This window comes from Ranitomeya imitator, chromosome 1, assembly GCF_032444005.1.
Source record: "Ranitomeya imitator isolate aRanImi1 chromosome 1, aRanImi1.pri, whole genome shotgun sequence".
Taxonomy (NCBI): Eukaryota; Metazoa; Chordata; class Amphibia; order Anura; family Dendrobatidae; genus Ranitomeya; species Ranitomeya imitator.
Window position 1 is genome coordinate 131,977,224 of NC_091282.1, and position 26,068 is coordinate 132,003,291.

Genomic DNA, 26,068 nt, shown 5'->3' on the forward strand with positions numbered 1-26,068 from the left:
TGACCAAAACTTACTGCATTTCAACCAGTAATGGAAGATTCTTCAGTGGCAGAGGCAGACTCCTGACCTTAGGTTTCACTGTAATCACATCTTGGTTACTTTGTTTCACATCCGTTTGTACTGGTGTAAAGTAGATAATGCTGAAAATTGTGTCACTGTACAAATATGTCTAAGAAAAAACAACTGTACTATGAAATGCAATAATATGCAACAATTGAATTTATGAAATTGAAACTTAATTACTGCTATAATTACTTAATTACTGCTATAGAAAATACATTAAAAATGAACGTACTTGGCGCACAAATTGGCCAGTTCATGAGAGCCTAACAGCCAGCGACAAGGTGTACCACTTTGTTGGGACCCTAACCTAGTATACCTTTCCCGTGCTGAATGCCTACAGTTTAATGGCAAGTCAAATTCAGCTCTAATTGAAGATACCTTAGGCTGATGGGAGGAGTGCTCAGAGGGAGCTATAATATACAAACATTGAATATATGCAATCGAAACTGGCATATTAGGTTACGGTCCCAACTAAGGGCCTTGTCGCTGGCTCTTTCAAATTGCCCAAAATATTCGTTAAGTACCTTCCTTTTTAACATATTTGCTATAGCAGTAATTCCTTTCCAGTTTCATATATTCAATGTTTGCAGATTATAGCATTTCCGAGTGCTTCTATTTTTTCTTAGCTTTGACTGTTCACACTTGTCTTGTTCTGTTTGGAGGTGCAGGTCAGTCTTTTTGTTATTTACAGTAGAAATATAGACCTGAATTTTAAACATGTATACATTATACTGACCTGAATTTTAAACATGCATACATTATACTTTGTGTTTTTCTTGTTCTCCTTCTGCTATCCTCTGGCATTTTTGATCAATCTCTAATTTGACTAAAAGTATGGAGCTGTGCTATGTTTAGAACCCACATACATGGTTGTCACAGTTTACGTGTAACCTTAGTAATCTGGCAGTAAATAGTAGAGCCTAATGCTGGCAGTTAGTCTGGGGACAGTCAGTCTTGTTAACTGCATGAAAATGTTGCAAGTTAGTATGAGAATTCTAGTAGTAAATATGTTAGAATATGCTGTGAAATTCTCACTTGGCTGGGTCCGTACAGCCATCACTCGCTGCAACAATACCCCGTATAGCCATCACTGCAACAATACCCCGTATAGCCATCACTGCAACAATACCCCGTATAGCCATCACTCGCTGCAGCAATACCCCGTATAGCCATCACTCGCTGCAACAATACCCCGTATAGCCATCACTCGCTGCAACAATACCCCGTATAGCCATCACTCGCTGCAGCAGTACTCCGTATAGCCATCACTCGCTGCAACAATACCCCGTATAGCCATCACTCACTGCAGCAGTACTCCGTATAGCCATCACTCGCTGCAACAATACCCCGTATAGCCATCACTCGCTGCAACAATACCACGTATAGCCATCACTCGCTGCAACAATACCCCGTATAGCCATCACTTGCTGCAACAATACCCCGTATAGCCATCACTTGCTGCAACAATACCCCGTATAGCCATCACTCGCTGCAGCAGTACTCCGTATAGCCATCACTCGCTGCAACAATACCCCGTATAGCCATCACTCGCTGCAACAATACCCCGTATAGCCATCACTCGCTGCAACAATACCCCGTATAGCCATCACTCACTGCAGCAGTACTCCGTATAGCCATCACTCGCTGCAACAATACCCCGTATAGCCATCACTCGCTGCAACAATACCACGTATAGCCATCACTCGCTGCAACAATACCCCGTATAGCCATCACTTGCTGCAACAATACCCCGTATAGCCATCACTTGCTGCAACAATACCCCGTATAGCCATCACTCGCTGCAGCAGTACTCCATATAGCCATCACTCGCTGCAACAATACCCCGTATAGCCATCACTCGCTGCAACAATACCCCGTATAGCCATCACTCGCTGCAACAATACCCCGTATAGCCATCACTCACTGCAGCAGTACTCCGTATAGCCATCACTCGCTGCAACAATACCCCGTATAGCCATCACTCACTGCAGCAGTACTCCGTATAGCCATCACTCGCTGCAACAATACCCCGTATAGCCATCACTCGCTGCAACAATACCCCGTATAGCCATCACTCGCTGCAACAATACCCCGTATAGCCATCACTCGCTGCAGCAGTACTCCGTATAGCCATCACTCGCTGCAACAATACTCCGTATAGCCATCACTTGCTGCAACAATACCCCGTATAGCCATCACTGCAACAATACCCCGTATAGCCATCACTCGCTGCAACAATACCCCTTATAGCCATCACTCACTGCAGCAGTACTCCGTATAGCCATCACTCGCTGCAACAATACTCCGTATAGCCATCACTCGCTGCAACAATACCCCGTATAGCCATCACTCGCTGCAACAATACCCTGTATAGCCATCACTCGCTGCAGCAATACTCCGTATAGCCATCACTCGCTGCAACAATACCCCGTATAGCCATCACTCGCTGCAGCAGTACTCCGTATAGCCATCACTCCCTGCAACAATACCCCGTATAGCCATCACTTGCTGCAACAATACCCCGTATAGCCATCACTCGCTGCAGCAGTACTCCGTATAGCCATCACTCGCTGCAACAATACCCCGTATAGCCATCACTCGCTGCAACAATACCCCGTAGAGCCAGCACTCACTGCAACAATATCCCATATAGCCATCGTTTGCTGCAACAATAACCTGCAGGCTTGTCAAACTCGAGGCCCGCTAGCCGAATCTGGCCCGACACGTCAATTCATGTGGCTAGTGAGGTTAAGACACAGAAGAAACGTCTCTCCACTTTTCCTGTACAGAAAACTATGCTTTCTGTGTCCATTGCATGTGAGTTTCCTTTAAAGAGCAGTGTGGAAGTGTGCGCTGCAGCTCAAAATCCGAGATGACACCCGCCTGTGCTTGGGCCACCCCCTCTATGAAGCACTGTCTGTGATCTTCAGTGACATGGCGTGTAGTAAAGCTGGTGTTAGCTTGGAATCTGAGTGGATGCAGCCAGCACTTAGTAAAGGGCGTGGCACCAGCACAAGGCGCGAGGACCATCTTTGAAACAGAGTGGATGCAGTCAGCCAGCATTTAACTAAGCGGATAGCATCTTTAAATTGGAATGGGACCAGCAAGTGCCTAGCAGATTGATCAGCAAAAGGAGAAGGTTCCATCTTTAAATCAGAACCAAGGTAGTCAGTACTTGGCAGGAGGGGCTGGCAAAGGAATCAGGTTCCATCTTTGAATGAGAGCAGATGCAGCCATTAATTATCATAGGGAGCAGTCCATCTTAAACTCTGAGGTCTGACGCAGCGCAATTAGCCCTACTACCCAGGGACAGCGCTCTTAACCCTACTGCCCTAGAACAGCGCTCTTAACCCTACTGCCCTGGAACAGCGCCGTGCTCTTGGCCCTTTTCGCCAGGGGCCATGCTCTTGGCCCTGCTGTCCAGGGGCTGCGCTCTTGGCCCTGCTTCAAAGGGGCCGCGCTCTTGGCTTTGCTGTCCGTGGGCCGTGCTCTTGGCCTTGCTGTCCATGGGCCGTGCTCTTGGCCTTAGGGGCCACGCTGTCTTATAGCCCCAGTCCATTCATTGCAGTCCATGCTCGTACTGTGTTGTACAGACAACTGCACGAGCCCTTACAATTATAAGCACCCCTTTAAAGGCAACTATAATGCTGATATGGCCCTTTGTGAAAAAGAGTTTGACAGTCCGCTGTATAGCCATCAATGCAGCTAATACTTCTTATAGCCATAATTGCATCTATAAGCCATATAGCCATCGCTGCAGCTATACACTATACAATAAGTAATTACTGCAAAAATACCGCATCTCAATCCTCAGAAAACCCTGGGACAAATCTACATGTAATTCATTGGATTTTGCCCTAGTTTTGTCATAGTTCTGTCATAGTTCTTGCAGTGTAACTTACTTTAGTGACTGGTCCCATGACCTTACTGAACAGTACTCAGCTTCTAAATGATACGGTCTTAATGCTGTGCATCCAGTTACCACATGATAAAATGACAGTGCCATTTATCACATGTGAAAGCGCCATAAGGACTGGCAAGTTTTAGAGAAAACCTAGTCAGTGACTTTACAACCAGTGTTGTGTGCTGTGATGGGGAAAAAGTATCTGATTAAATATTCCTCTCGACTTTCACTCTATCTCACATTTAGGCTGTGTGCACACATTCCAGATTTTTCGCGTTTTTTTCGATATAAAAACACAAAAAAACGCATCCATTAAGCATCCTATTAATAGAATGCAGTCCGCAATTTTGGTGCACATGTTGCGTTTTTTTCCGCGGGAAAAAAAACCACATAGCATGTTCATTAGTTTGCTGATTTTTCGCAGATTTCCCACTATTTAGTGCATTGGGAAGCTCCCGAAAAAAAAGGGAAAAATCCGCACAAAAAATACGGGAAAAATGCGGACTTCCTGCAGAAAAAGTCCAGTTTTGTTCAGGAAATTTCTGCAAAGAATCCTGATGTGTGCACATAGCCTAATTGATATATCCCAAATAGAGTCTGCCCAGCGTACACTTTCCATGAGTGCTGCATGTAACAATGCCATGAGCCTGATACAGGACTCCAAATCGCCCTTCTCTGGACATAATGTTAACTAATACAACTCTGGTACCAGCAGTTGCAACTACAGGGAATTGAGGGATATTTTTTTTGCAAACAAAATATTATTAAAACCTTATATTAAGATGATGTAAACTGCTCCTCCTGCTAATGTCGTCATTTAAAGTGTGCATGTTTGAGGAGGTGATAATTGTAGGACAAATCGGCATGTGTTTTTAGTGCTATTCTGCTATGTAGACAAATCATTTAATATAGATTGTGCTATACAGGGTAATGCATGATGAAGTCAGCGACACAGAAAACATTCGAAAAAACTTGTCCATTGAAAGAATGATTGTGGAGGGCTGCGATATATTACTAGATACAAGCCAAACATTCATACGCCAAGGTAAGATTTACTATTTTTTACATACAAACTACCAGTGAAATATGTGACATGTATCAATATATATACAGGGGCATGGAAAAAATTTTGGCACCCCTGGTCAAAATTACTGTTATTGAGAACAGTTAAGCAAGTTGAAGATAAAATTATCTCTAAAAGAGCTAAAGTTAGAGGACACATTTCCATTTTTAGGCAAAAAAGTCATTTTTTACATTTTAAAAATTTCAAAAAGGAAAATGGGTACCCTGCATGGTTAATACCTAGTAGCTCCCCCTTTTGAAAGTATCACATCTTGGAAATGCTTTTTGTATCAAAACAAGAGTCTTTTCAGTTTTTACAAAATTTACAACACTTTTCCACTTCTGTGAGATTCCTGGGTCGTCTTGCTTGCACTGCTATTTTGAGATCTAGTCACAGATTTTCAATGATGTTCAGATCAGGGGACTGTGAGGGTCATTGTAAAACCTTCAGCTTGTGCCTTTTGAGGTAGTCAAATGTGGATTTTGATTTGTGTTCAACATCACCTTTTTTACAGATGGTGTTATGTTTTGCATGAAAACTTTGTTGAAATTTCATTGAATCCATTCTTCCCTCTTCCCTCTAGCAGTGAAATGTTCCTAGTGTCATTGGCTGCAACACAACCCCAAAGCATGATTTTTCCACCCGCATGCTTAATGGTTGACAAGATGTTCTTTTCTTGAAATTCTGTGCCCTTTTTCTCCATACATGCCTCTGGTCATTGTGGCCAAAGAGCTCTATTTTAGGGGCAGCACGGTGGCTCAGTGGTTAACACTGCAGCCTTGCAGCTCTGGGGTCCTGGGTTCAAATCCCACCAAGGACAACATCTGCAAGCAGTTTGTATGTTCTCCCCATGTTCTCATGTGTTTCCTCCGGGCACTCTGGCTTCCACCCACATTGCAAAGACATACTGATAGGGAATTTAGATTGTGAGCCCCATCGGGGACAGCGATGATAATGTGTGCAAAAAAACTGTAAAGCGCTGCGAAATATGTTTGCGCTATATAAAAATAAAGATTATTATTATTATTTTATCCTCATCTGTCCACAGGACTTGTTTCCAAGATGCATCAGTTTTGTTTTTATGTTCTTTTGCATACATCTGATTCTAAATTTTAAAGTGAGGATGCCGGAGAAGTTTTCTTCTGCTGACCATTCCAGTTATATTTGTGCAGGTGTCTGAACAGTAGAACAATATAGCACAACTTTAACGTCTGCCAAATTTTTCTGAAGGTCTTTTTCAGTCAATCGGGGGTTCTAGTTTACCTCTCTATCAATCCTACGAGCAGTTCTCAGTGAAATTTTGCTTGGTCTTCCAGAACTCGTCTTGACCTCTACTGTTCCTGTTAACTGCCATTTCTTAATTACCGTACATTTCAAACTGAGGAACGGACAACTTGAAAACACTTTGCTATCTTCTTCTAGCCTTTTCCTGCTTTGTGGGTCTCCGCCATTTTCATTTTAAGAGTGCCAGACAGCTGCTTAGAAGAACCCATGGCTTCTGTTTTTTGGCACAAGGTTAGCTGATGCTAGCTTTTTATAAAGCTGGGAAATTTGTATTACCTGGCCTTTCCTAATGAGGATAGTGAACAATCCATAACCCTAACAGGCCAAATAAGGTCTGAAGCCTTGGGCAAAGTTATCTGAGCATACAAACCTCCAAGGGTGCCCAAACTTTTCATCGGCCCATTTTCCTTTTTGTAATTTTTAAAATGTAAAAGATGGCAACATATTTTTTTTTGCCTAAAATACAAAGCAAATGTATCATCTTTAACTTTAGGCCTTTTAGAGATCATTTAATCTAAAACATGCTTAACTGTTCATAATAACAGTAATTGTGACCAGGGGTACCCAGACCTTTACATGCCACTGAAGGTCTCTACAGTCACATTCATGTGAGCTTCACTTATATTTTGGTAATTTTGGGTCTGCACCCCAGTAGTCAAAATAATCATTTTTGACACATCCCAGGCCTTTAAAAAAGAAAAAAAAAAAAAAAACTTGGCATGTGAGATTATTTTATGATGTACATGCTTCAGGGATTGTTATCCAACTTGGCAACTACATAAGTATTAAATTCCAGATTTGGTTATTGGCAGTGGGGATCTTGCCTTGTACTATTCTGCTGTCGTTCAGGGTTTTTTGTACCTCCAGATATAGTGACACCCCATTCTTCTAATGCCATTTCTAACCATATATAGTGCTAAAGATACAGAAGCTGTATGAGTGCTAGCATTAGACAAAATTGTCATTTAATATACCATATATATTTGTGTATGTGTATATTTATGTATAACATACAGCTCTGACAAATATTAAGTGACCACTGCAAAATTTTCAGTTTATCTGATTTTTCTCGTTATAGGTATATTTTTTAGTAAAATGTAAATTGCTCTTTTATTCTATAAACTACTGACAACATGTCTCCGAAGTTCCAAGCAATAAATTTTGTATTTATTTTTTGAAATGAGAAATAGTCAAAATAACCAAAAAATGCATTGCTTGCAGACCTCAAATAATGCAAAAAAAAACAAGTTCATAATCATTTAGAAACAACAATACTAACTCAGGAAGAGTTCAGAAATCAATATTTTGTGGATTAATCATGATTTTTAGTCACAGCTTTCAGGCGTCTTGGCATGCTTTCACACTGCTTTTGGGTGACCTTATGCCACTCCTGGTACAAAAATTTAAGCAGTTCTTCTTTGTTTGATGGCTTGTGACTTTCCATCTTCCTCTTGATTTCATTCCAGAGGTTTTCAATGGGGTTCAGGTCTGGAGATTAGGCTGGCCATGACAGGGAATTGATGTGGTGGTCCTTCATCCACTCCTTGATTGACCTAGCTGTGTGGCGTGGCACATTGTCCTGCTGGAAAAACCGGTCCTCAGAGTTGGGGAACATTTCCTGAGCAGATGGAATCAACTGTTTTTCCAGGATAACTTTGTATGCGGCTTGATTCATACGTCCTTCGCAAAGATTAACCTGCCCAATTCCAGCCTTGCTGAAGCATCCCCAGATCACACCGATCCTCCACCAAATTTCACAGTGGGTGCAAAACACTGTGGCTTGTATGCCTCTCCAGGTCTCCATCTAACCATTAGATGACCAGGTGTTGGGCAAAGCTGAAAATTTGACTCATCAGAGAAGATTACCTTACTCCAGTCCTCCTATGGTCCAATCCTTATGGTCTGTGGCAAACTTGAGACTGGCTCTCCTTTGCTTCTCATTGATGAAAGGCTTTTTTCTAGCTTTAAATGACTTGAGTCCTGCCTCTAGGAGCCTGTTACGAACTGTTCTTGCCGTGCACTTCACCCCAGGTGCCATTTGCCATTCCTTTTGTAGATCACTTGATGTCATCCTGCGGTTGCTGAGTGACAGTCGAATAAGATGACGGTCATCCCAGTCAGTGGAGAGTCATTTTTGCCCTCTGCTAGTCTGTAGCTTTGTTGTCCCCAATGTCTGCTGCTTGACCTTGTTGTAATGGACTGCCTTTTTAGAAATTTTAGGGATGGAAGCAACATGACCCTCACTGTGTCCCTCTGCTAGTAAAGCCAGAATTAAGCCCTTCTTTTCCTCACTCAAGACTTTTCTTTTCAACTCCTTTGGCATGGTTAAAAATTATTTTTTCATTCCTATTACTTTTGGGATATTACTAGCACTTGTTTTGCCATCCAGCTTGTCCTATTGCAAGAGGATTGTGAACACCACAGCAGTGTTTTTTATACTTTCCTTCGTAAATAAGATTTGGTTCCGGTGATCACCTAATCAGAAGCCCCTTTAGTAGAATGTGGTGTACTCTGGTTGGAATTCAACTGGCACTGGAATGGAAAAGCTGTCAGACATATAGAGAAGCTGATTTTTATAAAACTATGCAGTAGTCTCTTAATTTTTGCCAGAGCTGTGCATGTATATTGTAGAAACAGTGGTAGAGATTATGAGCTCTGGGCATCTCTGGAGTACCACATGTGTCTAAGCAATAGCTGAGTAAGCATAGTCCAGATGTGGCTTGATGTGATATGTTTGGAGATAGGTTTATATGCTCCAATGATATATTTATGATCTAGATTCCCTATTAACAATTTTATTACGGTAGCCTAAATGTGCCAATGACTATTTAACACTAGGACTACTGGTATAGTCATTTTGACTATTTACTTGCAATAGTTCTAGTCAGGGTTCACGAGTCCAGTAAGTCCTAGTGTTAACACTCAGGTCACTGTTGCATGACACTGAACAGACAGTTCATTCATGTTATTGAGGAAATACCTTAGTTTGACAATGTCATCCTAGGACTAGACTAAATTTTCTGTCTCTAAAAATCTGCTGAAATATATTTTTGAAATTTTCTATAGATTATAGAATCTCTATAATGTAATGCTGTGAAATGTTTAAAACAATTCTTCATTGTTTTTTTTAATATTATACAATCTGTGCGTAGCTTGGTATAGAGCGGGAGAAGGTGAACAGATTGATATTTAGGTTTGTGGGAAAAGATCCAATATCAGTTGTATTGTTTCCTTTGAAATCCCTGCTCATTCTTAGCTTATTAGTCAGGTGGGTGGTCCTAATAAAGTACTCATACTCTTCCATAAATGAGTGTGCATTTACAGATTTAAAGGGTAAAGTTCCACCATGTGGAAAGTGTAGCTCACCGTAAGGAGACTTGGGGTAGGGTCATATGGCCTTTTCGCCACATCCGTGAAAAGTGGTCCAATTATTGTGATTAGTTTGATCAGTGTCATCAATATTTCTCGGTTGTGGACAGAGGAAAAAAAAAAAAGTTTTGCACCTTCTCCATTCTGTCAGTTCAGTCCGATCTTTTTCATGGACCCATAGACTTGTATTTTGATCTGACAGTCAGGTCAAAATCAGACATATGCAGTCCCATAGAATATCATAGGTATGAGTGCTATCCGTGAAAACCACGTGTGCATGAGACCTTATAGGCCATGCAATACATCTCTGTGAATTTAAGTATACCAATAGTAATTTTAGAGAGGAAGAGAACAGGAATTTGTGTGTTTTATTGGAAGTAGCACCCCCTAAAATCAATATCGACCATTTCCACGTGACTTAGGATAAGAAGCCAAAGCAGACACTCCATTTGCAGACATGTGTTTTGGGGGATTTGTCCCTCATCAGTAAAAAGCAGGATGACCAGTTTGGTTGGGTGAGCACTGATGCAATGATTTGGGGAAAACACTCCAAAACGTGTCCACAAATGGAGTTTCTGTTTGGCTTTTTATCCCAAGTCATGTGGCAAGGCTCGTTAAATAGTCAATATTAACTTTTAGGACTTCTATATCTAATAGGTGCTACATGAGTTCATGTCATCTTAATCTCTGAAGAGGCTATTTGCATAGAGAGATGCGTTGGTCGTCGATTTGGATGACCCGCCTAGCTGCTAAGCCTAGAACGAGCAAGATTTCTATGAAATTATACTGAATCTTTTCCTAGAAAACTGTAGATCAATCTGCTCAGCTTTTTGTGTCCTATAATATAGTTACTGCAGATCGAGCTAACAGCACGTCTAATTCCCCGACCAGCAGAAGTGTCATGGTTAGTAAATGTAAGATGAGAAGAGCTCATAATAGATATTTCCATTCCAGGTACTCTCATCCAGGTCCCGTCTGTAGAGAGAGGGAAGCTAAGCAAAGTTCGCCTGGGGCCTCTGTCTTTAAAAAGAGAAGGGGAAAGGCAATGCTTTCTATTCACAAAACATTTCTTAATATGTACGAGAAGCTCCGGGGGCAAATTGCATTTACTCAAGGTAAGAGAGTCATGGGAAAATTTCTAGTGCGCACAGTATATATGTTCATTACTGGGTCTCTGCCATTTTATCTGTTTTTCTGGTTCCAAGGTTGTAGCTAATTAAGCAAATACAACCTGCCCGTTGTTTCAAGACTAGTTTTGTGGTCATGTTGGCAATCCTCCTTGTGTTTTTTTTTTTTTAATCATGCCATAAAGTATTTAATAGATATCAGGAATGTTAAAATATCTTGTTGTATTTTTCATATAATTTATAGTTCATAAATGCAAACTTAATGTAACATTTTTTTGCCAAAATTACCAATAGACTCTTCAATTAAAGCAGCTGACCACTGCAGTGTGAATAAAGGCACATGTAGTACTTGCACTGGGCTGAATCCTGTATTAATTTACATTCACATATACAGTTAGGTACAGAAACATTTTGACAGTGATACAAGTTTTGGTATTTTATCTGCTTATTAAAACATTTTCCAGATAGTCATGTAATTCAATATGGACTTAAAGTGGAGACTCTGAGCATTAACTTGTGGGTGTTCACATGCTACATGGAGTAAGGGTTTAGATATTACACTCTTTAACCCCTTCACGACCTATAACATATACGTCATAGGTCGTCTACTCCCTTTGACGTGGGCTCCGACACTGAGCCCGCATTTTTTCCGGCACATGACAGCTGATCACATCTATATAAGCAGCACATTTCACCTTAATTCCTGCACTAATGACTTTACAGCATTTTTTCTATGTGAACCTAACAGGGAGACTCTCCTCCTCTACTATGAGTAGTGATCTAATGCTACTCTACCATAACAAGTGACATAATTAGTAAGGGTCGGGATGGGTCGAAACGTCTGTTATATATCATAGTCACTTTGCACTGTTACTTCCCCGCTCCCATCATTTCCCCATTATTCACGGACCTGAATAAAAATATTTTGCATCACTTGAACTTAAGAGTGTGCGGTGAATCTTGACTTCTAGAATCTTGACGTCACTGCTGTGCTTTATGGCCGGCGCTCACAGTTAGTGCGGGAAGCTGACAGCGAGGGACGTGACAGACACCGGAATGTAAGTATGTAGTGTTTTTTTTTTTTTTTACATTTACAATGGTAACCAGGGTAAACATCGGGTTACTAAGCGCGGCCCTGCGCTTAGTAACCCGATATGTACCCTGATTACCAGTGAACACATCGCTGGATCGGCGTCACACGCCGATTCAGCGATGACAGCGGATGATCAGCGACCAAAAAAAAGGTCCTGATCATTCGCAGCGACCAACAATTTCCCAGCAGGGGCCTGATCGTTGGTCGCTGTTACACATAACGATTTCGTTAACGATATCGTTGCTACGTCACAAAAAGCAACGATATCGTTAAAGAAATCGTTGTGTGACGGTACCTTAAGTAAGAGTTGTAAACCCCCACCTGCTGCCTCAACACGCGTTTCGCCAGTCTTCATCAGGAGGAGGTCACTTAACTATACAAATATATTCATGGGCCAATGTAAATCTGTGTTGCGAATTTTTATTCTTTTTACCAGAAAATGTAAAAACATTTTGCATTTATTTCCAGAACACTTCTCTTCAGAATGACATTGACAGTGTAAACAAAGTTTATAAGACGTCATCGTAATGCAGTTACAGAGGACAGGAGATCCTAGGGCAGTAAAAGGTTAATGCTCAGTGCATTTAGCTACTAGCTGTAGCATATATAGAGAAATCACATGTGTTTCATTTGGAGTAAGCAGATGACAATGCTTAACATGAAGTATTATCTGACAGCTCTGTAAAATGTGCCCTCAGCCAAGTGACATGACCCTGCAAAGGAGGAATAAGATGGAGGACATTAAAACGTGTGGATGAAGCGGTCTGCTCTTCACTTTAATGGCTTTGTATAGTAATGTCATAAATGTAAGAATGTGTATATTGTCTCTTTTTAAATGTCCAAAGACAGATAAGCTGGATAAACAGTGGCCGATTGTCGTGACCAAGTGTTCTGTAGAACACTAATTTCCCAATACATGTGCAGTGTAAACAGGCTGCCGACCACCCGATGATCCAGCAACATACTCATTTGGCAGGGGAAATTATATTTTTAAAGGTAATTTTTCAGTAGGATCAATCCTCCTATATGGGCATGTAGGGCGTAAGAAGCTGAACAAAGTGATATTTTGATATCTGCGATCTGATGTCTTCTTCTAGAGAAATCCACAGGTTGATTTTATGGGAATGAGCTGCATATGACTATGAGCCAGACATAGATTTCCCCAAGACTCTGCCTCCAGAGAGTTTTTTAACTGAAAGGGGGTGTTACAAGGGTGAGACATATAGATCAGGAGAGCGGACTGTCAGTCTTTACATTTCTTATCACCAGAACTCTGCCTTTCCTCTTTGCAGTAAAAAAGGCATTGACTAATCCAATCTTCCTCCTTAAATAACAAAAATATTTAGAATTGAGAGTCCTCAGTGGTTGATACCTTTTAATGGCTAACTGAAAAGATGGTAACAAATTGCAAGCTTTCGAGACTACTCGGGTCTCTTTATCAGGCATAGACATACCAGACATACCATAATGTACCGCATCCTTAAAAAACATGGATATTTGGCTGACTTTCTCCATGTTAAAAGGTATCCCTAAGTTTGGCAATTATACCCTATCCATACAATAGTGGATAACTTCTTGAACTTCTTGGTTTTGACCGCTGGGACCCCCACCATGCCCGAGAACCGAGACCCATATGAATGGAGCGATGGTTGCTCATTGGCACTACTACTCCATGAATTCTTCGTAGAACCATTAGGGAGAGCCAAGCACTGCACTTGGCTGGTCTTTGGCAGACCTATAGGAATAAGTGAACGGCACTGCACATGGTCGGCGTCACTCCATTCACACAACCCTGTCTTGGGATCAGTGTGGGTCCCAGCAGTCAGACATCCAGTGATTGGGATGTTATCTCCTATCCCATGGATATGGGGTAACTTCCAAACTTGAGAATACCCATTTAATGAGGAACATGCGGTGTTTTAAAGTTCTTAGCCAGCTTTAAGCTGGCATCATTTTTAGAGCACATTTTCATGCCTCCTAAGCTATCCTGATCGTATTCCTGTGCACCAAAACAGATATATATATATATATATATATATATATATATATATATATATATATATATACATATATATAGTATTGGCTATAGTAATGATATTGTGTAAGGTAACAGTAAAGTAACAGCAAGTCTTGTAGCTGTTGTCTCCAGTGATGAAAGTCCATTTGGGCCATCTCTGAATCGGCATGTCATGTTAACATGTAGCTGATAAAAGCATTTAGGTTGCATTACTATCATGGAGTTTCCTTTTTACAGACAGGTGGGGTCCTTTCTCTGATCGAATGCACCCTGATTGAAGAACCAGACATTAATGATGATGACTGTAAGTAATATCACCCAATTAATTTACTAGACTAGTGTTTCTCACTGTTATTAAGCGATGTAGCCATTATTAAAGGTGCCCCCCATACTGTGATTACACAAGTGCGCTATACATTTAAATGATCACTGTCATTTTAATAAATGTTTCCTAAATAATTAGTGCAAGTTATTATGAGAAACTTTGTAATATGTCTGATCAAGAAAATCTACTTTTTTTTCTCCACTTATGAGCTATTTCCCCCCACCACCTGCCCCCTGAACTCACCATAAAGAGCACAGTCAGACGGCCGTATGAATCAGACCGCAATGTTCGGACCGCCCGCAGCTTTCCCAACCCGAGTTTGACAGCTGCATAGAAATACCGTATCTGTAGTGGTCACACTCGGGTCATGAGAGCCATCAGCCGATCTATTGCAGTCCAATTTATACAGCCATCTGACTGCACCCGACTCTGAAGTACAGCTCCAACCTGTCTGGTTAAAGACAAGATGGGCTGCCAGCATAATGAGGTGTCAGGGCATACTTAAGTCTTTGGAGAGGAGGCGAGAAGAGTGAGAGACCAGGTAGATTTGGACAGAAAGAGAGATTGAGTTGCATCCTTCAGGTAACGGTTTTCACTTCAGTGCTGGATTCACAGCTACAAAGCTCAGTACTCCTGTGTAACATTTTTCATGCTGCTTCTTCTGTTTGTGTGCTATAGAGAACCACGAACAGGAATCCATCTCTCTGTATTGTGTATGAGAGCTACAGTAGCAGCATGTAAAATGCAAAATGTAGGATACAATTCATATAATGTCCAGAAATACTTTTGTTGATCATGGACACCGATCGGCTTATTCAGAAAAATTACTTGAAAGGATGCAGGTAGACTTCAAAGTACAGCATGAAGCTAGTGCAATTACCTGCAAAGTCTTGGGGAACATTACTATGGAGATGCCCCACAATTAAAGCGATCCTGCCAAAAACTTTTACCCCCAAAAAAATCTGTTATATGACTTTGCAGCACTTTAAAAGATAAGCCATTCGATCCCCTTATGGCCCTAAAGTGATGCTCCAGCAGAGAGAGCTTGTGTTTTGAAGTTGTGTCTGTAAGTGCATTGGGGTGTGAAGATGCACTTACAGCTCCTTGGCCTCCACGTTTTTCCACACTAGCCGAACCTTCCCGCAGCTGATTCACAGGTCAGTAACCATGTACCAGAGCAAACAACCCGTCTGTTAGGTCAAGGAAGGGTGCTGCTAGGTAGGAAATAGGCTGAAAAGTTAGAGCTGCGTTGTCACGCCCCAATGCACTTCCAGAATGTGATTTCTCACAGCTATTGCAGCGCTTTGGGATCATAAAGGGATTGATTGCCTTATCTTTTACAAGGCCACACAATCAGAATATTGGTTTGGGATGGTAAACGTTTCTGACAGATTTCCTGTAAGGGGATGTGTTGCTTATACGTTGCATATCCCTGTAACACTTTTTGTATGGACTAGGATACTGGATTTTAAAATGTTGATTTAAAACATTGAAGAATTTTTCCTGGTATAATAGTAGAGGGGGATAGAGGTGTTAAAATATTGTATCGGTGACCAGGAGCTTAATAGCATCTTGTGGTGAACGATATGATATCTAGGAGATAGTGATCGGAATTGGAGCTTGTTTTAATGTCTTACATTTTTTGTTCTGTGTCGGAAAAGATCAAATGACATTTGTGGTGGAGCGTGTCTGTTCCTTGTCTGGTCTCCACATGTTGTTTTGCCTCATAACAATATAAATTATGTCAGGGAGACTATGACAGCCCCCGAGTGATCCGGAATCTGTCAATGCCACTTCATTAGCTGCATTGCAGGAGATGATTATTTTCTGTCTGTCCCCTCCTTCCTCGCTTCGCGCCGTAGCTGGGACACTGAAAAATGTCTGTAGTTTTCCTTTCATGATAATTTTTGAAACTTACATTAAACTTTGCGGGTTTAATATAATAATTAGGATGTGAGAATCATTGGGTGAGTGGGCTATCTGATTGTCTAGGCCCTCGTTTTTCAACTTGTAGTTCATGTACCCCAGGGGGCACATTCTATATTTATAGCTGGTAGTCAAACTGTCCTAGTATTGTTTTTTCACTTGCCAAAAAGTGTAAAGAAAATGGGCTTCTTTCGATGGTAACTACCAGGGTACCAGGCATAGAGCTGCAATTGGCCTTTTTCCCACAGACTTCTGGTCCAATGAAAGTGGTTATTGAAGAGTGAATGCAGTCACATTCTGAGTGTGTGCACACGTTTTTTTAAACTCTAGCGAGCCTGCCGCATTTTTCAAGCAGAAGACTTTTCGGGAAACTTTTCTATATTCCTCAAGCATCTTTTGTGTCTTTTTTTCAGTTCTTTCCTGAGCATATTTCCTACGGTTGCAGCTGACAGTGGATTTTTTGGACGGTTTTCCCATGGTATTTGTGACGTCATTTTTACTATCATTTTCAGGTAGTTTTTAGCAGTTTTGTTTTTTTTTTTTTGTAGTGAAATGATGTCAAAATGCTTCAAATGACGTGCAGGTGTCTTTTGAATTTTTCCCTGTGACTTGGATAGTAAAGTGCTGAGCGTCTTCCGGTTGAAAAAAAGCCAGAACAATGGTCAGGTCGCTTTTGACTGCTTGCCGTTTTTGGAAACCTGAAGTCGTAAAGACGCCCAAAAGCCAGAACTTTTTCACAAGTCATTTTACATATAGTTGCTTATGTTCATTCTTTTGAGATATTTTATGATTTTTCACATGGTTTCCATGGAGGAATCCACCTGAAAAATACAATGTGTGCATATATTCCAAGTGTTTCTTTGGTTTCCTATGTTTTCTACATTTTCCCGTTTCTGTGGCATTACTTTTTGCTATTCTATCATGTCACTACATTATTCCAGTGCTGTGACAACATTTGTGCATGTGCCATCATGGTTTTCTACATGGTGTGAGATCACAAAGTATAGGGCGACGATTGTTTTACATAAGGTTTAATCTACATAAGCTTTTTATGTTCTCAACTTGTTTTTTTCCATGATTGTTTGTTCTGCCTTTAGCTGCGTGGATGTCTAGGCAGAAGACTCAGCTGTAGAAAATCTTGTGCCAGGGCTTAGATAAAATAACCAGGCCATCAGTGTCTCCTGATGTCCAATTGAAAACTTCCATTATTATTACTTTTTAAATCCTTTTTTTCTGTCACTGATAAAAATATATCACTTTTTAAAGCACTATATATGTTGTAGTGCACTGAAGTGCCTCCCTGATCTATGCTGAATATAATCAGGCTTACATTTCTCTTGGAGAGACTAATACATTCTTTCAACATGTTCTTTCTTTGGTCCTTTAAGGCGCCTTCAAAGGAAAATCATTGCTACAAAAAAACACTGTATTTTAGTTGTTATACCATGAAGCCATGTGTACTGTCCACACAACCAGATGCTAACTCCATATTTTGTTCATGTGAACATATGGCTGACATCCTTTACATTTTTTGGTAGTAGTAAGACATATTCCATTGTAGCTTATTGTGCTGACCATTGAGCCTCAGACTCTGCCACAAGATCCCAAATTTAGACATATAATTTGTACTGATTATCCAGTTTTATGCAAATTTGCATAATTTGATCCCTTTATGCAGAGATGATAATAGCCTAGCACTTTTATTGAATTATGAGTACTATCCTATCATTGTATTGACCCCAGGACATGTATGTTACGCTGCTACTGCATTATGTAAATGCCCATATATTGACAATAGTACCCTTTTATGGCAAATTTCCTGGCCCAAGAGATTTTAATATATATATATATATATATATATATATATATATATATATATATATATATATATATATTTGTACCATATGTTTAACATCATTTTTTTTTCTCTTAAGGATAACTATGCTTTTCAGAATAAGCTGTCGTGTGTGTACCTGAGGAATAACACGGGTACTGTCCGTTCTATTACCTCTTTCCTACATTTTTACAGTTTTTTCTCTCTACAGGCTATCTCTCTCGTTTGCAATCTATTGGGAATTAGTGGCAGTAGACCAGCTGCAGAGATCTCTCCCAAACATACTAGAGCGCACAGAGAGGGATTCCTGGTCTTTATTCCTTTTTTAGAACACAGAGACTACCAACATGTAGGATATTGTACAACAAAGCTGAGCTATCTGGATGTGAAAGAAGACTTGTTAGAAAGCTCACCTTGACTTTTCTAATTCTCTCTCTGCCTGTTTCCTCTCCCTGCTCCTCGCTCCTCCGCTCCTTCCCCTAGCCATACAATAAAATATGGTCCACATGACTGCATAGTGAGCTGGCAGTCCTCCTTGTCTAAACTAGACTCATTTAATCTGATTTTTTGTTTGTTTGTTTTTTAAGTTGGTGGTGAGTTCAGGAGTTAGGGAAGAAGTGTCTGATAATTGGGAATAAAAATGGATTAATCTGATGAGATTTATTACAAGTTTGTTTGTCTGTACCATTGATCTTTTCAAAGTGTATTGGAAGTGCAGTTCCATTTTAAATACCGTAATTGTGGGATTTCTACATAAATGTTTGTCATCGTGATGTAAAAATGAAGACTTTCTTATTTATGATCTTCTGTGTGTTTTATGTTTCTGCTTTTGTTGTAATTATAACTTTACTCTCTCAAGCAAAGGGGTCCGGATATGTGTTTGGCCACCTGGACTTTAAGATTGTGGTGGAATCAGTAGATGCTACACGTTTCACTGTGGTTCTGTTGGCACCATCGCGTCAAGAAAAAGCAGCCTGGACCAGTGATATCAGTCAGGTATTTATTTCAATATACTTAGCTGTCAATAATTTACTTAGATACGTTGTAATACAATAATTTAATTAGTTACATTTAGGGTTGGCAGAAGTCTGCTTGTTATTGGCAACACCTTGCCACATAAATCCAACATTATTAACCAAAGACAAAGATGATTACCAACAAAAATTTCCAGTTCCAACTTTTTTTTCCCTATTCATGGGCATTATTTGGTTGTTTTTTTCCATGCAAACTACTAGGGCCCAACAAAAAATCTCCAATATTGTTAATTTTTCATGTTAGATTTCTTTTACACTGTAGACCGTCGTAGCTTGAAGATTATGGTACAGTGGGCTGCTTAATGGTCAGCATGGTAGGGTTAATTTAACCTTACTTTTGCCTGACTTTTTTATGTATGGATGGCTGTGAACGTTTGAAATGCCATTGGTTAAAGGCCAATTGGTAATTTTAACAATGGCTGTTTCTTTATCTTTTCCCACCTAGTATAACATAACATGCCATGCAGTATTTCCAAAGTAACTTCCTAATTCTACTCGCATATCAACAAAGCCGCTGAAGCATGAAAGAGAATTTGCTTCTTTGAAAATTGTATTTTAGAATATTTCTGTCAAAGGTAGAAATATATTGTGGAAAAACCTGTTTTACTTTGGCACTTTAAAATCTAGTTTCAGCCAATAAATCAGACTAACTTTTCTTCATTACGGTAATACTCACACACATAAACATTTGTTAATATTCTAACGTTCTTTATGCATCTCTAATTGAGCCTATTATAAGTCAATAGTGTCCCAACGTGTCTCTGCCAATGTAAACTGCATGAGCTGCGGAGCCCAGCGATTGGCTGCAGCGCTGTTAACGTTCATAAAGTAAGTAATCTTGAAGAATCTTCAAAGACGCAGCACTGAACCTTGGGAGTGGGAGTACCGGCTGCTTGTCAATTTCTGTAGAATGCTGAATGTTGAAAGCCCCTTTAATATTGATGAACTTTTACTTGAATAAGAGAAAGATGAACTTCCAGTCATGGCCACTGCACAATGGTACAGTGATAGGTCAGTACCGGTGCACTACAGCCACCTTAGTCAGCTGACCGTGGGGGATACCATGAGACAGCCCCCCAGAGATCCCAACTTTCCCCTACTTGACTGGCAGCCTCTATATTGTGTGACTCCAGGCAAAGAAGCTGTTAGTCAAGCAGAAGGAGGCAGAGCTGGCAAAGAAGCTGTTAGTCAAGCAGAAGGAGGCAGAGCTGGGCAGGGAATAGAGCTGGAGTGACAGAAGTTTCAGGTTTACCCTAGTAGAGGACTTGACTGGACATGTGAAGGTATTGATTGTTTTTGAAAGAGTTACATGTGCATACAATCATGGATGCAAACAAAGAGCACAGGGAGTACAATGAAACACGTTTTAAAAAAAAATCACAAAAATCTTTTATTAAATAATATTATAACATCATATTCAAAGTAAATACAAAACAAATAAGGACAAAAGGTATTTAAAATGATGTGCCTTTTCTGAGGTGGCTTCAGGCTGCTATATTTAGGCAGGGTGGGGGGTCAAGATCAATTGCCCATTACCAGCCTGAGAATACCAGCCCCCAGCTGTCAGTTTTGCCATGATGGTCATCAAAAATAAAACAGGCCCTATGTCATTTAAAAAAAAAAAAATATTTATAGGGCAGGCATTGGCTGATGAATACTCCCATTAGCAGCACCTGCTCTTACTGTTATTAGCAGGTGTAGGCTGATGGGAGTAGTACGCACCTCAGACGAAGCTTCTGTGATCGGAGGTAAACTTTTTACCGCCGGTCACAGCTGCTAGCTGTCAAATGAACCACAACTCTCTGACAAACGGTAATGATCTTACTGCCAATCATAGCCACTGGTGAAAACACCCAAACAGTAACATGGACTTAATGGAGAAGTCCATGTTCAGAGTCCGTGCATGAACAGTAGGTGTTCGGAAACGGATCCTGAACTCTACTGTTTGGGTTCGCCCATTCTACTGACAAGTACTCATCATTATGTATAACCATAAGCTAGGTCTAACAGGATCAGAAAAGGGCCAGAACAAGTTTTAGTCCTGCATCCTTGGTATGTGAACAAAAGCTTTTCTGTTAACTATTCAATTAAAGGGGTATTCCCATCTCCAAGATCCTATCCAAATATGTGTAATAATAATAATGACAATAACATTAGCAACTTGCTCCCATGAGAAATCTAGTATAGTTCTCCTGATTTGCTATGTCGTGTGAAGGGCATTGTAGTAGCTTAGATATAAATGGTTATAACCACTCATATAGTGACAGTTAGTTGCCAGTGGTCGTAACCATGAATACCTAAGCTACCTCAATGCCCTTCACAAGAGGTAAGTGACATAGCGAATCAGGAGAACTATACTACATTTCTAGTTTTAGGTATTTGCTAATATTATTTATTATTACACCTACTACATATTGGAAAAGGATCTTGGGGAGGGGAATAACCCTTTATGTAAGGCAAAGTAATATGAACTCAGCAATAAAGGATAGATCAAAGTCTTTTGGAGAGGATATTGCATAAATAATTATCTATTGTGTGCTTTCACATTCATGTATATTAGAGCTTGGAGATTATTTCGAGTTTATCATCCCCATCATGTTCATGCATATTCATTTAGCTTTAACAAATACAGGAGCCGGAACAGCAGAGAGATTTAGAGATTACATGTTCTTTACACTGCTGTCTGCAGGTAAGTAAGGAAGTAGGGCGTAATCACTTTGCACACTGCGTGGAAAAGTATATAGAGAGTAAAATTAATCCGCTCCTGTAAGCTAAGTATATATGTCAATGGAGAAGGAGAGAGAAATTCGTTGTCGAGTTAAAGAGAGTGTATTAAACAATTCTGTATAATTTAAATCCGTTTTATTTTACCTACTTTTCTTTTATATTTTGATAGTGCTATTTTTTTACATTTTGTATAATCCGACTACACTGTAAGAGAGAATTTTGATCATATCATCATTTTGTATGAATATTCTCCCTTTATCAAGGATTGCAGAATTATTGACTTTTCAGAGTCCATTAGAACATCACTCCTGGTAATCTAAGCTCTCTGCCCATAGTCTGATACTTACCCACAGGCGTCTTCATCGCTTTTCGGCGCCGCTCCAGTGCCATCTTGTGACTGCAACTTCTGGCCAGAAGGGAGAGCTAATGATCACGAACTCTCATTGCAACTCTATAAGAGCCTGAGTGAGGTTTTCATAGACTTTCATTAAAAAGTGACCTCCAGCTTGCTCCAGCAAACACTGGAGCCATCCCACAGGTCACAAACTGCTGGAGACCAATGGAAGCAGCGTCAATAGAAGGTGAAGATGGCAGCGGGTAAGTATGAGTAGGGGCAGGGACCTTAGATAATTAGCAGGAGGTAAAATTAAATAAAAAACACTAGAGTGGTACTCTTTCTTTTTTTTTTTTTCAAAGGCACACCTGTATAAAGGCCGTTGCATCCTTAGGCCTCACCCTCCTTCATTACACAAGTACAAATCACCTGGTCAGCGTCATCAAATAAGCATTCACTTGTATACAACTTGGAGTTGGAAAATCTGCATAAAAATAATATGGTCAAAATACTCTCTGCAGCTGCCATCTTCTATCTCATTAATGTTGTATGTCTTCCTTGAATGCAGATGTTACACCAGAATTGAGAATTTTGAAAATTAATGATCAGTCCAGGAGGAGAAAGAAGCAGATTCTCTGATATGATATATTATTATTTATTATTATAGTGCCATTTATTCCATGGCGCTTTACATGTAAGGAGGGGTATACATAATAAAAACAAGTACAATAATCTTGAACAATACAAGTCATATCTGGTACAGGAGGAATGAGGACCCTGCCCGCGAGGGCTCACAATCTACAAGGGATGGGTGAGAATACAATAGGTGAGGATAGAGCTGGTCGTGCAGCGGTTTGGTCGATCGGTGGTTACTGCAGGTTGTAGGCTTGCCGGAAGAGGTGTGTCTTCAGGTTCTTTTTGAAGGTTTCGATGGTAGGTGAAAGTCTAATATGTTGTGGTAGAGACTTCCAGAGTAGGGGTGATGCGCGAGAGAAATCTTGTATGCGATTGTGGGAAGAGGAGATAATAGGGGCGTAGAGAAGGAGATCTTGTGAGGATTGGAGATTGCGTGCAGGAAAGTACCGGGAGACAAGGTCACAGATGTATGGAGGCGACAGGTTGTGGATGGCTTTCTATGTCATGGTTAGGGTCTTGTACTGGAGTCTCTGGGTAATGGGGAGCCAGTGAAGGGATTGACAGAGGGGAGAGGCAATGAGTTCTGTTTTGTCCATGTTAAGTTTTAGAAATCTAGCGGAGAAGAAGGATGAAATAGCAGATAGACATTGAGGGATTCTGGTTAGTAGGGTGGTGATATCTGGTCCATAGATGTAGCTCTGTGTCATCAGCATAGAGATAATACTGAAAACCGTGAGATTCTATGAGCTGTCCCAGGCCAAAAGTGTAAATGGAGAAGAGCAGGGGTCCTAGAATTGAACCTTGCGGGACTCCAACAGATAGGGGGCGAGGTGAGGAGGTGGTGCGTGAATGGGAGACTGAATGTTCGGTCAGTTAGGTATGACGAGATCCAGGATAGGGCCAAGTTTGTGATGCCAAGGCATGAGAAGGGTCTGTAGTAATAGGGAATGGTCCACTGTGTCAAAGGCAGAGGACAGGTCCAGGAGGAGGAGGACAGAGTAGTGTCGCTTGCTCTTGGCGGTTACTAGGTCATTGGTGACCTTAGTTAGGGCAGTTTCAGTGGAGTGGTGTGACCGGAATCCTGTTTGTAAGCGGTCGAAGAGGGAGCAGGAAGATAGATGGGAGGATAGTTCAAGATGGACGTGTTGTTCCAGTAGTTTTGAGGCATAGGGGAGAAGTGATATAGGGCGATAGGTAGATACAGAGGATGGGTCAAGAGAGGGCTTTTTGAGGATTGGTGTGATTCAGGCATGTTTAAAGCTTGAGGGGAAAACGCCATTTTACAAAGTTGCAAATTTTTACATGTAGTATTGATTTATAAAATACAAATTAATACAATGGTTACACTTTAAGCTCCTTTGTCACCATTGTCTGTGAACTAGTCCCCATGACATCCTTAAAGAGAATCTGTCAGCAGACTTTTGCTTCCTCATCCGAGAGCAGCCTGATGTAGACAATGTATCATTTAGTTTACTGGGTGCAGCCGTTCTCACACAATCAGAGCTTTTAGATTTAGCAGTGAAGCAGAGCTGAGGAAGCTAACCCCGCGCACACCAGGCTCTGTATATACAATGTCTATAGACAGTAAGCTGCCTATCACAGGAAGGGCATATGGGATGAGGGCTCACGCACTAGCTAGTCACAGCAATGATAAGCTACTGGCGCGTAAACAATAATTGAAAGCAAACAAAACCTTGGAGCGTGATAAGAGAGTCATCGCTGAACTCTGTGTTTGAACCCCTGCAGCATGCTGTCTTACATGGCAAAATCTTGCTGACAGATTCCCTTTACGCTTTTGACACTTTTCTCAGCATTAGCTCAGGGGCGGACTTACCATTGGTGCAACCAATGCAGCTGCACCAGGAGCCCAAGAAGTAAGGAGCCACTACCATCTCCAAGGCAGGTTGAATTGTGCATTATGATGAGCTATGGGAATACAAAAGGGGCCTAATACTGCTATTGCACAGGGGCCCTCTTCTGTCTGCACCTGCATTAACTCCTTTTTATTGCAGCTGCCATAAAGCAAATACACACTGCTTCAGGAAATATGATTGGTATAATGCAGCTACCATATGTATATATCACTATTTCTGACTCACAAATTAATTATTAGTTCATACTGATTAATAACTGGTATGATGAAGCCTCTAATTACAGATATTATTTCAAAGTCATCTGATCACATTTAGAAAGCGGGAAAAGGGAAGAAATTACAGAGGAGAATGTGCAGAAATTAGAGCATGGCAAAGCAAACCTTGGTGTGCACGTTGATTTCATGTTATATGTCTGAGTGAGTCGCGGAGGTGAGGAAATGATATATCGGTGTATAGTCTGTTGGGAGACGTGCAGCTGTCACTCGCATATGCTAGTTCGCCATTACTCTGGAGAAATCCTCAGCTGGCAGTAATAATGCCGTGAATCACTAAATGGCATACGATAAGCAGAGGCGCCCTTTAACGCGAGACAATTGCAATGCGAAAATTTTGGTTCGGGCAAATCCTACTAATTATGTATCGTTTTATTTTGACAGTGTATTGAAAATATAAGATGCAATGGTTTGATGAGCAACGTGTACGAGGAGAACTCCAAGGTTACTGTGCCACACATGATCCGGTAAGAAGCCGTCCATCCATAAGCATTTACCCACGAGTGAAACATACATGGCGTGTTGAACCTCATGTAAACGACCTTACTGCATTTTTGACATGTAGTAAGAAAGGTATGTACAAAGTGGTGGTGCAGCTCTAGAGAAGTCCTGCAGACATGCCCGTATAGAAACACTATCATTTCTGTTGTGTAGGACAATTGGCAGCAGCAGGATGAAACTTGTCAAAGCGCCGATCTTGTAAGTGATATAAACTAATAACAGTATTAATTAGTATTACATTCTCTACACGGCAATAATTTTATATACAGTGCTCTCGATGTAAGCGGTGTACACCAGCATTTTCATGGGCTAGATGGGTGTCGATAGTTAGCTAGTTATATTGGGGAATATTATAGGTTCAGCAACTACCAGTTAGTCTTTGTATGACGAATCATCGACAATTTTTCAATATTTACTCTCGAAATTTCCGATGGTTTTCCAAATCTCTGCTTCCATTGAATTTAAATGTGTCCTTCTCGTGAAGGGCACAAGTGCGCGGGTTGTCACAAAGATACAAAGCTATTGAAAATCGTCATCCAAACCCAGTGATTTTGGTGGGACCAGCTTTCCATCGTGTGTGTATTGGGGTCTCCAATCTTCATCTAAGGGTGGGTGCACGTGACCACTTATATTTGACGAGTGCTATCTGTGGTTTTTACAGACACTGATGGCACTTGTACCCATG

General features: G+C 40.8%; 1 protein-coding gene across 4 annotated transcripts in view; it reads left to right on the forward strand.

Annotated features, from left to right (window-relative positions):
* RASGRF2 (Ras protein specific guanine nucleotide releasing factor 2) overlaps positions 1-26,068 on the forward strand; it is a 400,547-nt gene that overhangs the window by 275,495 nt on the left and 98,984 nt on the right. For 2 of the 4 annotated variants that reach the window (XM_069751043.1, XM_069751060.1), the window contains exons 9-14: positions 4,894-5,012; positions 10,638-10,798; positions 14,158-14,224; positions 18,865-19,001; positions 25,267-25,349; positions 25,537-25,581. In XM_069751043.1, coding sequence (XP_069607144.1) covers positions 4,894-5,012; positions 10,638-10,798; positions 14,158-14,224; positions 18,865-19,001; positions 25,267-25,349; positions 25,537-25,581 — 612 coding nt within the window. The remainder of the gene's footprint in view (positions 1-4,893; positions 5,013-10,637; positions 10,799-14,157; positions 14,225-18,864; positions 19,002-25,266; positions 25,350-25,536; positions 25,582-26,068) is intronic. The other 2 variants (XM_069751051.1, XM_069751070.1) reach the window with 1 other exon arrangement.